The 16619-nt window shown below is 37.2% G+C and overlaps 1 protein-coding gene across 2 annotated transcripts in view; it reads left to right on the top strand.

The window, feature by feature from the left end:
• The window catches only part of PSD2 (pleckstrin and Sec7 domain containing 2), a 71093-nt gene that overhangs the window by 16046 nt on the left and 38428 nt on the right, over positions 1-16619 (top strand). For both annotated transcript variants that reach the window (XM_074291544.1, XM_074291545.1), the window contains exon 2: positions 2752-3297. In XM_074291544.1, coding sequence (XP_074147645.1) covers positions 2810-3297 — 488 coding nt within the window. In that variant the 5' untranslated portion in view covers positions 2752-2809. The remainder of the gene's footprint in view (positions 1-2751; positions 3298-16619) is intronic.

Consider the following 16619-nt stretch of genomic DNA (forward strand, 5'->3'; position numbering starts at 1 on the left):
TGTTAAGTTACTTCAGGATCAAAATCAAATACCATTTTCTAGGGAGAACCTTTTTTGATTCCTCAAGTTGTTAAGGGTAATTAGGTGATGCAAGAAGTCTCCTAGATGACTTTCTGAAGTCAAGAAGCCCTGAGCTCACATTTGGCTTCAGATACTAGCTGTCAGTTAACCTTTCTTTACACCACTTCTTTCAACTGTAAAATGTGGATAATAATAGCACCTAACTCACAGACTTATGAGGGAGAGCAAATGAGATAATATGTATAAAGCACTTAGCACAATGCACAGTATGTGCTTAACAAATGCTTTCTTTTTCTTAAAATCATGTATTCTTAAGTACAGAAGCTGTTTTTTTGTTTTGTTTTGTTTTGTTTTCATATCTCCACACCCAATACAATATCTCACATATGGAAGGTATCTAATGAATGTTCATAGAGCTCATAAACCTTGTTATGGATGAAGAAACTGAAATTCACAGATCTAGTGGTCTTTCCATTGTATTACAATTTTTTTGTATTCTAGTAACTCAAGATGGAGCTTTCATCATTTAGTTCAGGCAGTCTGAATCTTTTTTGTATCATAGACTTCTTTATTGGTACTCCAGTGAAGCCTATTTCCTTCCCAAATATGCATAGAATAAAAAATGTTGGATTACAAAATAGTTATCATAATATTTTAAAAACCAGCTTAAGAATCCTTGGTTTAGTTTGAATAATTGTGAATTGCCAGAACACATTTAAACTTACACTTTAAATGTAATTGTAAACCTTTCCCAACCTACTAGATGTGATTTTGATTCCTTTTGGTTACCTTCAGCACTTCAATCTGAACTAATTCAAATGTTTGCTGGATGGTCTGCCTGCTACAAGACTTTCTTCATTCCAGTGTATTCCTCACGCACTATAAAATATAAATAATAATATCACTTCCCCAAGTTGCCTTGAGACCTTTTTAGTCTCTCTACATTTTATTCCCCCTCCAGTGATGCAACTTCCTTGTTCGTCAACAAGAGATTCCCTCTTCTAACTTTGGGCATTTTCAACTGCCTTTCTTCCATGCTTGTCATGCGCGTCCTCCTTTTCTCTACCTCCTTTCGAGTCCTGAAGAAAATTTCCGCTTCCACAGGAAGCTTTTCCTGATTCCCTTATTTCTAGTGCCTTTCCTCTATTAATTGTTTCCATTTTATTCTGAATATATTTTATCTAAAGTTATTTTCAGTTGCTCCCCCATTATACTCTCTTTGAGAGCTGGGACTCTCTTTTGCCCTTCTTTGTATTTTGCACTCAGGACTTCTCACGTAGTAACTATGTACTTAAAAAGGTACTTAAAATTATTATATGACTAATTGATTTTCACTTTCTATGATATCTCATGGAAAAACTACTTACAGGCTACCTAAATATTCCTGATGTTTCTTGGAATATAAATTATAGGACAGACCTCCCTTGATTCAATTTCAAGTGATGAATTCTGTGAATTTTGGCTTTGTGAATTCAGTACCTAGAATTCTGTCTCCCTCATGCAGTGCTTAGTGTGTTGTTCTACACATTAAACACTTAGAATACGCATCTTGGCATTACTATTAGCTTCCCATGTAAATTTTGTCTCCCCAAAGAGACACTGAGCTCTTTGATGACAATGATTTATCTTCAACTTCTTTATATCATTTTGTTGCCAAAAACACAGTAAGTTCTTAATAATTATTTGTTGATTGAATGAACACAGCTGATTGGGGACTAAAAAAATTTAGCCAAAGAGGATTTGATCCAAACTTCTTTAGACTGACTATATTACTTGGAACTCTGGATACTTAAACTGGTCAGTTGAATATTCGATCAAGAACAAGGCTAAGTTGAATGATTATTGGGCTAGAGTACTACTGTTTGTCTGATTCAATCTCATCTGGTCACTTTCCAGCATTCCATTTAAGTTGATATATTATTTCCAAACACCAACTTTCTTTCCACCATAGTAAAGAAGATGATTAACTTCCTGCCTTCAGCATTTCACAGAAATAAAACTTATATGTAAAATAATTAGAGCATAAGAGAACAGATTTAGAAATGGAAGCAATTTTGGAAGCCATTTGGCCCAATTCGCTCATTTTATGATAAACAAAAATAACATAGAAAGGTTAGGTGATTTGGTTAGGGCCATACAGACACTATCTGAGAGGGATTTGAACTCAGGTCTTTCTGACTCCAAGACTAGTTTTCTACTGAGAACATTGATGGATAATGATGCAGTCCATGAAGGGATGGCACAGCTATGAGAGACTCAGAAGGGGAGAGTCAATGAGGAGTGAAGTCATCAGAAAGTAATTATGGGAAAGATGGGTCTTGAAGGACATTTAGGATTTGAGTAGACAATGTAGGCAAGAAGAAAGAGGATAATACAGGCAAAGACTTTGAAGTCAGAATAGAATTCTATATGTTTGTGTAAAAAGGTCCTTAAGGGGTTCTCTTTTTTGTCATCTTCCTGTTTTCAGGCACATCCACTTCAAACCACTCCTACACTTGAGGCATTGCCTGGATTCCAAAGATAAACTGGGTTTTAGACTGTGTGCTTCCTCGGGGCAGAACCCTCATCTATATTATTCTGTTTGCACAACATTATACTAAATAGAATAAAGACTCTAATAATTGTGATGTATGAACCAATAATACAGAGTCAGAATCTTAGTGGAGGGAAGGGAACTCAGGGCTCTTCAAGCTTCTCTTACATGAACCCTGTATTTCTTTCTCCACTCAGGTAACATTAAGCCCCAGGCTTTGCTGGGGCAGAATTGCTGGTGGAGCTGGCAACCACCATGGATGATGAAAATATCCCTCCATTATCATCAGTGGAAGACAGTGCCTTCCACAGCCCGATTCTGGGACCCCAGTTCAGCAGAGAGAAGCCATTGAGAGAAGAGTCCACAAAAGAACAGCCCGCCTCTTCAAATGGATCCAAAGAAGACAAGAGTTCAAGCAGAGAGAATGAGGACGGCAGTGGGGACACTTGCCTGACTGAGCTTCCACAGCACAGAAAAAGGACAAAAACCCTAGCCTGTGGGGACAGTGATGAGGGAAGGGATGGTGAACTCTGTGATTTATCATTCATGAACAATGTGTCCTTGGGGTTTGGGTCAGATCAAGTGATGGACTTGGATAGTGCTGAAGCTTCCAACATGAGTGGACACAATGACTGTTGGAGGGAAAGAGAACTTGAGAAAGAGAAGGCCCCTTATAAGAAGTCTGTCCTGGGATTTCAGCAGCCACTGAACAGTGCTCCAGGGAGCCCTTATCCTGAAGTCAGGTAAGAGGGTCTCTTTTTTCATACTACTACAAGTGTGGCCTACATGTGTAGCAAGAAAATAGGGGACTCTAGTTTCACCTTATCACTACCTTTCTGTGTACTTTAGGGATAGTCTCATCACTTTCTTTAAATTTCAGTTTCCTTGTCTATAAAACAGATAAACATAATATTTTTCCTCCAGGGAAGGAACAAATAAAAATAGAGATGAGCAATTGCTTTACATGTTAAGTTCAACAAGCATTTATTAAGTGTCTACTCTGTAGAGTGTGCCATGCTAGACAAAGGAAATGAAAAGATCAGGAAGTGATCATTTCTTCCCTCCAAAAAGTCATAGACTAGAAGGGAATGGATGGCATATATCCAACTCAATTCAATAAACATTTATTAGACACTTTCTATGTGCAAGATACAAAAACAAAAGTAAATACAGTCCCTGTTTTTAAAGAACCTACATGCTACTGAATGATGATACAATATACACAAATGATGAATACAAAATAAATGCTTAAGAGGGCAAACACAACATTATACAAATATAAGGGATGATAATGATGATGAGGCTGCTGCTGCTATATTTCCCAGTGGATTTTGCTTAGGGCTTTATGTTGTTGCCAGGACTTATTTTTTTCAGTAGGAAACTGATTCTGCCTGGGAGGGAAGGGAACATGTTCCTGCAGGACTACAAAATTTACATTATTTTCTTGTGGGAATTGGAACAGTACTGGCCTAAATCACTGGAAAATACTTCAATTCACAAATTCAGAGGAAAAGAACAGATGAAATTCTATCACACTCTTAAGAATTTGGTAAGGTAGCAATTCAATCCATTTAATCGATTAATTAATTCAACTTCCCTTACCTGAGCATATTCTGTGTTCAAGAGCCTGTGATAAGCAATCTAGGGAATATAATGATGAGTAGACTATGGTTGCTGTCCCTGAGAAACTTATGGCTTAGAATGGGGGAACAAGATATTTGTAACAGTAACTGATATACATTATGATGCAAAAAAGTACTAAAAGAGAATGCACAAGATATAGACATACATACAAAGTAAATGTGCAAATATTTATAGGGGTTCAGAGAATGGCAGAAGGATCTCCTGATCTTCTAATGTCTATCTTTTAGCACATAGTGGGTACTTAATAAATGTTAACTAATTAATTGATAGTATCATAGCAGGAGTATTCTTTCAGTCATACTTTCCTCATTAAATGAATTCAGACAACAATGTGGTACAACAGAAATATTGCTGGACTTGTAAGACCTTTGCTTCTCACTAATTATGAGACTTTGGATTGTCATTTATTTCTCAGGGTCTCAGGTTCTTCACCTGTAAACTGGCTCTGTAAAATGAGGGCGTTGGACTGGATAACCATATTTAGCCTGCAGAAGAAAAGACTCAAAGGAGATGTGATAGTTCCTTTTCAGTTTTTGAGTGGAGCATGGAGCATGAGGCATTTTTCCTCTCTTTGATCCCAGAAAACAAAGTCAGGAACTATATAGATTGAAGTTAGAAAGATGCAGTTTAGGCTTGATGTTGAGAAAACCTTCCTAACAATGAGATCTGCCCCAAAGTAGAATGGGCTTCCTAGATAGGAGCTGGATTATCCTCCATACAGGTCTTCAAGCAGAGCCTTGAAGACTACTTGTTGGAAATTTCATAGTGGGTATTCTTTTTGGCTAGATATTGGATTACATGATTGCTGAAGCTTTTTCCATTTCTCAAATTCTGTACTTCTATTCCCTCTAGTTCTAAATTAATAAGCCTATGAAATATCATGACCTTCCCCTTCTTTATTCTGCTCCATGGTACTAGATGAACAAAAGGGTTTGGTTTGCAGGTGTGTGCTATCTTGTTAATGCCATGTGACAGTGTGATGCAGTAGAGTGGCAGATACGAAATGAATGAATATAACAAATGAGTGAAAAGTATTCATTAAGTGCCAAACACTGGGTTAAGTTCTGGGGATACAGATTCAAAAAGTGAGAATCTTTGCCCTCAAAGAGTTTACATTATAAAGAGAGAAAATGATTTTTTTTTAACATCATAATGTGTCAGTTACTGTTACAACACCTATAAATGTGATTTGGTTTAGGAAGTACAAGGAAAGTGAGTAGAATCAGAGGATAAGTTGACAAACCTTTCCAGAATAAATAATAGTGTTGATTTGAATTGAATATAAGAACCAGCAAACTGGACATTAGGAAGAGTAGTGAAAGGAGAGGTATGCAGCAGGGTGGTTGACAAGGTTATGCCTAAGATAAATGGTTTGATGGGATGTGAAATATGTTCTAAAGCTGAATACATAGAGTTGGCTAGTAGGTTTTGCCACATTCATTCTCTAATTGGGAAAGTTTTGCCCTGGGACATGTGTTCCAAAAGATGAGTGAATGAAGTTCTTCAGACATGAAATCTAGATTCTACCACACCTATAGGTGAGGTGTCCAGAGGGTACAATGGCAGAATAGATGATAAGATGATGGCCAGAATTGGACCCTTGCATGGACTATGGGTTAGGAGTCAGAGGACTTAGTTTCAAATTCTATCTCCTTTATTTACCTTCCTTGTAACCTTGGACAAGCTTTCTCTAGACTTCAGTTGCTTCATTTATAAAGTTAAACTAGTTGAACTAGTTTCTAAGATCTCTTCTAGCTTCCAATTCATCATTGTAAGATCCCTTCTTCACAATTCTATTCTTCTTGGAGTTGATAACAGAATTTCGTTCTTTCCTTCCATCTCTTAGGAATTATGCAGCCTCAATTTCTCCAGGTTGACATCATATTTAATCTTCACCTATAGGCATGGTAATGTCTAGATTTCAATCAACCAATGAATCATAAAACATCTATCAAACATTTACTATGTATGCTCCCAGCATTGTGCTAAATAATGGAGTTATCCCTCCCCTCAAAAAGGAAAAAGACAGTTTCTATCCTTAAGGAGCTTACAATCTAATAGGGGAGACAATATTCTAACAAATATATACAAAGCAAGCTATATACAGAATAAATAGGATATAATTAACAGAGAGAAAGCACTAGAATTAAGAGGGGTTAGGGAAGGTTTTCTGTAGAAGGTGAAATTTTAACTGGGACTTAAAGGAAGACAGAGAGGTTAGTAGTTGGGAAAGAGAAAGGAGAATTTTTCATACATGGAGAAGAGTCAGAGAAAGAGAAGAGAGATGGAATATTTATCAGTATTGTAGTAATTCTCTCTTTTTGGTGGAAAAATCTGATTCCCTTCAAAGGAATCTTTGGAAAGGAAGACAGGCAGTTTTGGAGGCATTCTGGAATTTCCTAGATGGCGGAGGCTGATGAAGGTCATGTTTGGGAAGAAACAGGCCTTTTAAGAGAGGTCCTTATAATGGAAGGATAGAATAAAAATCTAGATATTTGGGGCTGAGCTAGGAAAGGACTTGTGGAAGCTAGCTATACAAAGTTTAATAATGTGTATGTATCTAGCACTTTCAATTATATTGTTACATTTCTTTTCATCATTGCTAGCCCCTAAAAGGGGAGTTAGGCCCCCTTCCCCCTGTCAAATTTATACTTGACAATTTCCCTTCTCACCAAATGCTGGTTTCACAAAAAGATTCTCACAAATGATGAATATTAATTAAACTTATATATTATTATTATTATTATTTTACTGAAGCAATTGAGGTTAAGTGACTTGCCCAGGGCCATACATCTAGGAGGTGTTAAGTGTCTGAGACCACATTTGAACTCAAATCTTCCTGACGTCAGGGCATGTGCTCTAGCTAGCTCTAAACCTATATATTAAAACAAGACAGCAAACAGAAATTGGAGGACTTCTGCACTTTAAAACATACCAGAAAATACGTGAGAATGAATGGATGAATTCTTTTGATGGGAATTAGCTTGAACCAAGAGAGAAAGATCCTGATGTTATCCAAGGGGAAAACCTCTTTCCAAAATCTCTAGGGAGGAAATCTGGAAATCAGGGACCTGATGAAGATTTGGCTTCCTCTATGCATCTTCAGCTTCCAAAGTCCTTCCCTCTCTTCTTTCTTGGAATAAAGAAAGTCTGGAACCATGTGCTCAAAAACTGTTGAGCCAAAACATCACATTTTGAACAAGTCTGCTATGTTGTGTCTACATTCTCCCTACCAATCAGGAGTCAAGTCACATAAGCAGTAGCATACAAAATGCCCCATGTTTGGCTGGAAACCTGAATTATAAGAATTTCATTCAAGCTTCAGACAAGAGGTAGAGAGAACAAGGCTACTATCCTCCTTTTCAGGTGGGAAAACTGGAGCTGTCAGTGAATAGAAGGGTCTGGTTTAAAACTCAGATCTCCTAACTTGTAGTCTAGTGCTCTTTCTAGCACATTATTATATTTGACCACTGTGTGTAAGAGTTAACTTCCCTCCCTGGCTCCTCTCTCCTTCCCTTCCTACTTAATCCCAATCTAGCCCTTAATTTACCACTAGGCAAAGTGCGTAAATAGTTTTTTATTAATTTTATAATTATAATTTTTTGACTATATATGCATGAGTAGTTTTTTTTATAACATTATCCCTTGTATTCATTTTTCCAAATTTTCCCCTCCCTCCCTCTATTCCCTCCCCTAGATGACAGGCAATCCCATACATTTTACATGTGTTAAATATATGTGTGTAAATCCAATTTTCTTGTTGCATGTTAAGTATTGGATTCTGAAGATATAAGTAACCTGGGTAGATAGACAGTAGTGCTAATATTTTACATTCAGTTGTTTCTGTCCATCATTAATCAGCTGGAAGTGAGTTGGATCTTCTTTATGTTGAAGATATCCACTTCCATCAGAATATATCTTCATACAGTATTGTTGTTGAAGTGCATAGTGATCTTCTGGTTCTGCTCATTTCACTCAGCATCAGTTCATGTAAGTCTCTCCAAGCCTCTTTGTATTCCTCCTGCTGGTTATTTCTTGCAGAGCAATAATATTCCATAACCTTCATATACCATAATTTACCCAACCATTCTCCAATTGATGGACACCCATTCATCTTCCAGTTTCTAGCCACTACGAAAAGAGCTGCTACAAACATTTTGGCACACACAGGTCCCTTGCATAAATATTTTTAGTAAATTTTTTAAAGATAGATGGGTGGTTGGAAGTAACTCTAGTTACTTTTCTTTTTTGGGTTGAGCGTCTCAAAAAAGGGAAGCCTGAATGTTCAGCAGGAAAATTCATGGTATTTTTTTTTACCTTTTATCTCACAAGGCTTTTGGGACTAAGTTATTTGTTCAGGGTCACACAGCTAGGAAATGACCAGACTTGAATTTAGGGCTTCCTGACTCCAGAGCTGGTGTTCTATCTATTGTACCACTTGGCTGCCCGTATTTTTCATAAAAGGATTTTTAGAGGTCAGCAAGGTCATCCTTCTTTGTCTCTATCAAATAGGAATCTCTCATGTCCTTCAAGTTCTTTCCAGAAGAACTCTTCAAATTCCCTTGATCAGTCCATGCTGTGTTGTCACTGTCAATAATATTTCCTTGTATAATTTTCTAATCCTTTTCCTCTTTTCCTCAAATGGGAAGTAGAGAGACAGCTAGAAGTCCTTATCCCTTGTACAATGACACCCCGGAGGCTCTCATTTAACAGACCCCACTGACCATTATCAATGATTCTATCTATCTATCTATCTCTCATCTATCTATCCATCCATCTATTTATCTATCTATCTCTAGATCTTTATATATTTGCCTTTTCCTACCTTACTTTTACTGAGTGAGATCTCAGGTCTATGATGAATGGGATTTCTTGAGCAATGGGAAAAAAAACTGTTCCTGACTGCCCAGTATTGAAGGGATTCCTGGAAAGGGTCTCCCTTCCACATACACACTACTACTGTAAGAGGAGACCAGGGTGAGGGATAAAGGGAGGTTCAAGAAAACCAGACCATATGGAAGAAATAATGGAGAAGTTGAGAAGAGGTATCAGCAGGAGATGCATGTCACTGAATGATGCATCTACATGGCATGTGTGTATCCAAAGATGCTTATATATGTTCTTTAAAACATGTGTGTTATGAACATGTGTGAAAGGATATAGTTTAGTACTATATGTGTATGGATACAGAGAGATAAGGTATTCTAGTAAACACAACACTGGACTCATAATCAGGAAGACTTGAGTTTGAGTACCACATCTATCACTAGCTATCTGACCGTAGGCAAATCACTTAATACTCTGAACCTCAACTTTTCTCATCTGTCAAATGAAAATAATAGCATCAGTTTGTGAGGCTTAAATGAGAATCATGCTTATAAAATGCTTTGCAAATCTTATAAGTGTCATGTAAATGACAAATAATATTATCGCCACTTATTTATGAGTTCTGGATAAAAATGACTAAGAGACTGAGGGTTTGGGAGTAGAATTCAAGCCATGAACATCACCATTTAAATACATCTGCCTCTCCAATGACCCTCTAGGTCTGAAAATAGCCATAGCTATTTGGAGACTAATTCTAATTCCCTGCCTTTAAATGACAGACTGGGTAATTAATTCCCTAGTTTCTGCCCCTTTTAAGCTGTGATGGGGGTGACAGGGAAATTTCAGGGTAGGAGACTTAAAAGATTGACATTGGGAAGAGAGAGGGAAAGGGGATTGAAATCACTACTTCAAAGATAAAGAAGGAAGGAAGGAGGGAAGGAAGGGAAAGAAGGAAGGAAGGAAAGATGGAGGGAGGGAGGGAGGAGGGAAGGAAAAAGGGAGGGAGGGAAGGAAGGAGGGAGGGAGGAAGGAAGGAAAGGTTAGAGAGGAGAGGAGAGGAGAAGTCAGAGAGTGAGTTGTTACCAGATCTCTTCCGAATACTCCTTAATACTCCTTTGATTTGAAAAGCTCTCAGGTGATGACATCTATCTTTTGAGGAACAGATGATGAAAGGACAACAGAGAATAGTCCAGTGGTAACTAACCATATAGGGACAGACCAATCACAGAGCATGAGGCCTGGTTATCCTTATTATCAAACAAGGACAGCACAAGGAGCTCCAGCAAGGGACAATTTAGGTCAGGAAGGAGGAGAGGTTTGAAGAGGTGGGTGTTGGGTGCTGTGTGGGCTGTGTGAAAGCTTCTGCCTCAGATAGTCTGCAGAAGCAAAGTCTGCACCAGGCTTTCTTCCCCAGGGCTCCACAGCCAGGTGTAAGGCAATGGTCAAAAGGGCATATTTGCATATAATTTTCATTCCACTTACACACTGCAGCATAACATTGAGCTTTCTTTTCAGAACAAATTTCAAGAGGAAATTTTAGTCTTTATGCCCTGATGTGGTCATGCCTGGATGTTTCTCTTCTCTGTCCTTTTTCTCATTATTGTCATAAATCTGGAATCCTCTTGAAAGCAGAGATGAGGGGGCTTGTGGGTAGTGCTGAAAAGATTGAGAAGTCAGAGAAGTTGTCATTGGTGCTTTCTACCTTGCTGATCTGTGTCTTACCCACCCTTTTTCCTACTTTCAAGAACTCTGTTAGTTTTTCCTTCTAAACTTGTATTCAGGAAAAGCTTGGTATCAGCTATTTTCTCCTTTCCTAATGACTTGCACAATTGATACCTGACCTCCCAAAGCTTTAGTCCCTGGCAAAGAAATCTCAGGTAGTAGGAAAACAGAATCTTTTGGGGATAGAGAATGTCAAACTGGCAGCGAGCCACCATTCTCTTGAATAAGGCAAGTTCTGATCAAGTAAAAACTCAATAAATGCTTATTGATTAATTAATTGATTGATTAAAGATTGCATTTATCTTTACGGTCTCCTCTTTTTTTCTTGGACCATCCTAACTAAATCAGTCTTCAAATTATATAGATTCAGTTTCTGAAATCTTTTTCCAGGCTGCTATATCCAATCTCACAGCCCCACTGTACCTTTTCCATTCACATTTCTGGCCCTAATTAAAAGCCTCATTATTTTTCTATAAGAAAAAAAAAAGAGTTGGATGACATCTTTTGTTTTTACCTTGTTTGTTTGCAACAAAGAAAAGATGCTACACTCTGCTAAATTCTCATGTTCTCAAGAAGAACTTTCTGAGTTCCCAAATGCTAGTGTCTCCCCCAATAAAATGGAGCTCTTTGAGGAAGGGGACTATTGATTTGCTTGTTTTTGCTTTTCTTTGTAGTACAGTGCTTGGCATGTAATTTATTTTTGAAACTCATGCTTATTAACAGTATCTAGAAGATCTGAAAGCCCTGAAGGATAGTGGAAATGGCCCTTAGAACTTACTCTTGGTCATCAGTGTTCTAGTCGCAGTTGTGAGCGGAGTTCACAAGATCTTTCATTTAGAGTTGATTGCAACCTCAGCCAATTGGTTATGGAATTATTGTCCAGGGCTGTGATTAATCTCCCTTTGTTCTTCCTCTCTTTTTCTTCATCCTCCCTCTTGTATTCCTCCCTGCATCTCCTCTTTCCCTGACACTTCCACACCCTAACCCTCCCTGGGGCTTGATTTGGCTGTTTAAGAAATTAAGACTAAATGCAAAAATTAAACTGAGCTTTAAAAAATAAGGCTACACATTCTCCAATTGATAAATGGTCAAAAGATATGAACAAACAATTCTCAGATGAAGAAATTGAAACTATTTCTAACCATATGAAAAGATGCTCCAAGTCATTATTAATCAGAGAAATGCAAATTAAGACAACTCTGAGATACCACTACACACCTGTCAGATTGGCTAGAATGACAGGGAAAGATAATGCGCAACGATGGAGGGGATGTGGGAAAACAGGGACACTGATACATTGTTGGTGGAATTGTGAATACATCCAGCCATTCTGAAGAGCAATTTGGAACTATGCTCAAAAAGTTATCCAACTGTGACCCTTTGACCCACCAGTGTTACTACTGGGCTTATATCCCAAAGAGATCTTGAAGAAAGGAAAGGCACCTGTTTGTGCAATAATGTTTATGTCAGCCCTCTTTGTACTGGCCAGAAACTGGAAACTGAGTGGATGCCCATCAATTGGAGAATGGCTGAATAAATTGTGGCATATGAATGTTATGGAACATTATCATTCTGTAAGAAATGACCAACAGGATGATTTCAGAAAGGCCTGGAGAGACTTACATGATCTGATGCTGAGTGAAATGAGCAGGACCAGGAGATCATTATATACTTCAACAAGAATATTATATGAAGATCAATTCTGATGGATGTGGCCATTTTCAACAATAAAATGAACCAAATCAGTTCCAATAGAGCAGTAATGAACTGAACCAGCTACACCCAGCGAAAGAACTCTGGGAGATGACTATGAACCAGTACATAGAATTCCCAGTGCCTATATTTTTGTCTGCCTGCATTTTTTATTTCCTTCACACGCTAATTGTACACTATTTCAAAATCTGATTTTTTTGTACAGCAAAATAACTGTATAGACATGTATACATATATTGTATTTAATTTTTGGCTTCAGTTAGGAGGAAGGAGGGGAGAAAATTTTTAGATTTTTCAAAAAATTTAAATTTTTTCGACTTAAAAAAAGACTAAAAGTAAGATTTGTCTGGAGATAAAGTCTTGTTAGCTATTAACCTATCTTTCTTTTGTTGATAAACTCCTTGAGGAAGCTGCCTTACAATTGGCATTTTCATTCTTTCCTCTCATTCTTTTCTTAACTCTCTGAAGTTTGACTTCTGACCTCATCATTCAGCTGAAACTGTTTTCTCTAATTTTATCATTGATCTCTTGTTTTTTAATTGTGTTTTTATCAATGATTTCTTAATCAAGTCTAATGGCCTTTCCTCAATCCTTTTTCTTCTTGAGCTTCCTTAACACTGTTGATAACCCATGTTTCCTTAATAATCTTTTTTTCTTTTTTCTAATGGTATTTTATTTTTCCAAATACTTCAATATTCATTTTTGTAAGGCTTTATATTCCAAAATTTTCTTCCTTTCTCCTTTATCTTCTCCCCTCCCCAAGAAAGCAAGTAATCTGTTACACGTTAAACATGTGCAATCCTTTTAAACATATTTTTATATTTGTCATATTGCGTAAGAAAAATCAGACCAAAAGGGAAAAATCACAAGAAAGGAAAAGCAATCAAACAAACAAATAAAAGGTGAAAATTCTATACTTTATCCACATTTAGTCTAAATAGTTCTCTGTTTGGTTGCAGGTGGCATTTTCCATCCCAAGTCTATTGGAATTGCCTTGAATCACCATATTCAATATTCTTTTCTCTCTAGGTTTGAGCATCTTTACTCTCTCCTCTTTACTTCTCTCTTCTTTTCTACCTATCTGACTACTCTTTCTGAATCTACTTTGCTGGATGTTTATCCATCATGTCTCTTGATTGTAGATTTCCCCTAGGACTTTGTCCTGAGCCCTCTTCAATCCCCCTTTTAAGTTATTTTGCTTGATGATCTTATTAACTCCATGGATATCAACTATCATGCAGTGATCCTAACACATTTATCTAGCCTTAACCTCTCTCCTGACAGCCAGTTTTGTATCTACAAATGTCTATTAAATATCTCAAACTGGATATCTCATAAACATCTTAAACTCAATATTCCTAAATCTTCTTCTTTTCCAAATTTTTCTGCATAACAGTGCCTAATCTGGTCCCCATTTTCTGAGGGCTAGATATGTTACATTTCACTGTTTCCTCACAGTTTATATTCCTTCCATTTTGGATCCACAGCATCCTAGTTTCCTTTAACCATTTAACAATTACATGAAGTGTTGTGTTTTTTCAAAGGAAAAGTAAGAACAAACAAACATTCTCCCTTAATACTTGGAGGCATATTTCTTGCTCTACTCAATACCCTTTGTAGAGGGAGGGGGCATTAGGTTCACAGATTAGCTCAGTTCAAGTACAGAATAGTTTTAACAAGATCTAGCATCCTAAGCTCCCCTGGAATTGTGTCCTGATCACATTCTGACCTTAGTTTTTCTGGTTTCTCAGGATCTCTCTGCTGGTCTGGTGGCAACATTTGATCTGGAACCCTGGTTTTAGGATCACCATGGCTTAAGCTTGTTGGTCTAGAGGAATTTTCTCCAAGCATCTAGAACTGAACAAACCAAATGAAACAACAAAATCCCAAACTAAAAGGCTTATAGGCAAAGGGAAGACTGCCCTTTTCCCTACTTGCTCTCCCAGGAATTACCCATAGTAGGCTCAAAGATCTAGAGTTGGGAAGGACCTCAGAAATTCTCCAATCCAATCTTCTATTTTACAGATGAGAAAAGAAAGATGAAATAACTTGCTCGAGGCTATGAAAGTAATAAGCATCAGAGGTGGGAGGGTGGAATTTGAACTTCTGATTCCAGAGCAGGGTGTTCTTTCCATTGTACTATGTTGCCTCCTTGAAGAAAGTTGGGAAGGAAGAAGATATAGTCAGTGTCTGAGAGCAGTTGCTTTCTTTTCAGAAATGAAGTATAGAAATTGTTTCTTGTTCATCAGAGGACAGGGAGGCATTATGGAAGGCAAGGACTTCATGGCCCCAGAATGGGATGATGGATTGATCAAAGGCTAGGTCCATATCCCCTACCCCAGAATACCCCAAAACAGCCAAGCTTAAACCTTCCATGCATATAATAAAGCAAATAAATGGCTTATTCTCAGCTGAATAATCATCAACAAAAGCAAAATACAAAAATGGGAGAAAATCATGCAAAAAATTCTGTTATAATATTTTTTAAGAGTGGCACTGTGTTGTAGTAGAGAACTTATCTTGAATTAGGAAGACTTTGAAAGTACAAATAACATGCCACTTAGGTTAGCACCCATTTTTATTTAAAAAAAAAAAAACAATACCACTAAACTACATACCAAAATTTATTTTCTTTTTTTCTATTTAATATTTTATTTTCCAATTACATGTAAAGATAGTTTTCAATATTCAGTTTTATAAGATTTTGAATTCCAAATTTTTCTTTCACCCTTCCTTTCAACTCTTTCCTCAAATAGCAAGCAATCTGATATAGATTATATTCACAATGATGTCAAACATATTTTCCACATTAGTCATGTTGTGAATGAAGAATTAGGACAAAAGGGAAAAACAAGAGAAATAAAAATAAAAATATGAAATGAAATGGAAAAAATGAAAATATTATGCTTAGCTCTGCATTCACCCTCCATAGTTCTTTCTCTGGATGTGGATAGCATTTTCCATCATGAGTCTTTTGGAATTGTCTTGGATCATGTATTGCTGACAGGAGTTAAGTCAATCATATTTGATCACCCCACAATGTTGCTGTTAATGTGTACAGTATTCCTCAGATTCTACTCATTTTACTCAGCATCAATTCATGTGTAATGTTCTTGTTGGTTTTCTGGAGGTCTCTGGACCAACCTTCTTTTCAGTAGAGTAATCACCATGAGAATATCCAGGTGTTAAAGTCCAAAGTCCAAATTTCTTTATTGTCTCCTTGCCTGGGGTTCGGGCTAGCTTTCTGGAAGTCCATCAGACCAGCTTTGGTCTCAGTGAGGGAAACAGGAAGACAGGCCAGCCACCATAAGGCTGATGAAGATGGAATAAATCTGTCTCTTCTTGGCTTTGAGAAGCTCCCACCTCCAGTCCGCTTCTGGCTCTGACCCTGGCTGAGTTTGTCCCAGCTTACTTCTTTATTCTAATTACATTATCATGGGTGTGAATCTTGTAGACCTATATTAAGTACTAAGTACATGCACTGAACTAGAGAACTGTTAATCACCATGCTAAACTACATAACCATTGTTTTTATCAGTCCCACTGAATTAGCACCTTGTAAGAATCCTTGTTTCAAGTACAAGAGTTCTGGCCCATAACATTCATGTAAGATTCAGAAATCTATTTTCTCTTGTTCCCATGCCCCACACCATTGGGGGGAAAAGAGAGAAAAGAACAACAAATTTATTGTACCATAATACATAATCAAGCAAGACAACTTCTCTCACTGATATTTACTTTTTAACTCTTAAAAATTCTTTACATTTTGGTGGTGGTGCTGATTGAGAATCAATTTGCTATACTGAATAGGGAGCTAGCCTTGGTGTCTGGAACAACAGGATTTAAGTCATGTCTCTGAAACATACTAGCTGTGAGATCCTTGGCAAATGGGTTAAGTTTTAAAGAGGTTATTGCCATCTGCACCAAAGGTTCCTTACCAAGGCCTAGGTTCCTTATCAAGCTTTCCCCACACTTAAAAAACAAAACAAAACAATCCTGGACTAAAAGAAAAATCATTATTATTAAAATTAATATAAGTAGATAGTTAATAACTATAGTTAAGCTGTAGTCAGTGTGTATCCTGCTTGCATTCTGCTTTATGCCATTTAGAAAATCTTCCTATATCTCACTGTATTATTCATATTCTGTGGTGTGTTTT

This window comes from Sminthopsis crassicaudata, chromosome 2 (assembly GCF_048593235.1).
Source record: "Sminthopsis crassicaudata isolate SCR6 chromosome 2, ASM4859323v1, whole genome shotgun sequence".
NCBI classification, from domain to species: domain Eukaryota; kingdom Metazoa; phylum Chordata; class Mammalia; order Dasyuromorphia; family Dasyuridae; genus Sminthopsis; species Sminthopsis crassicaudata.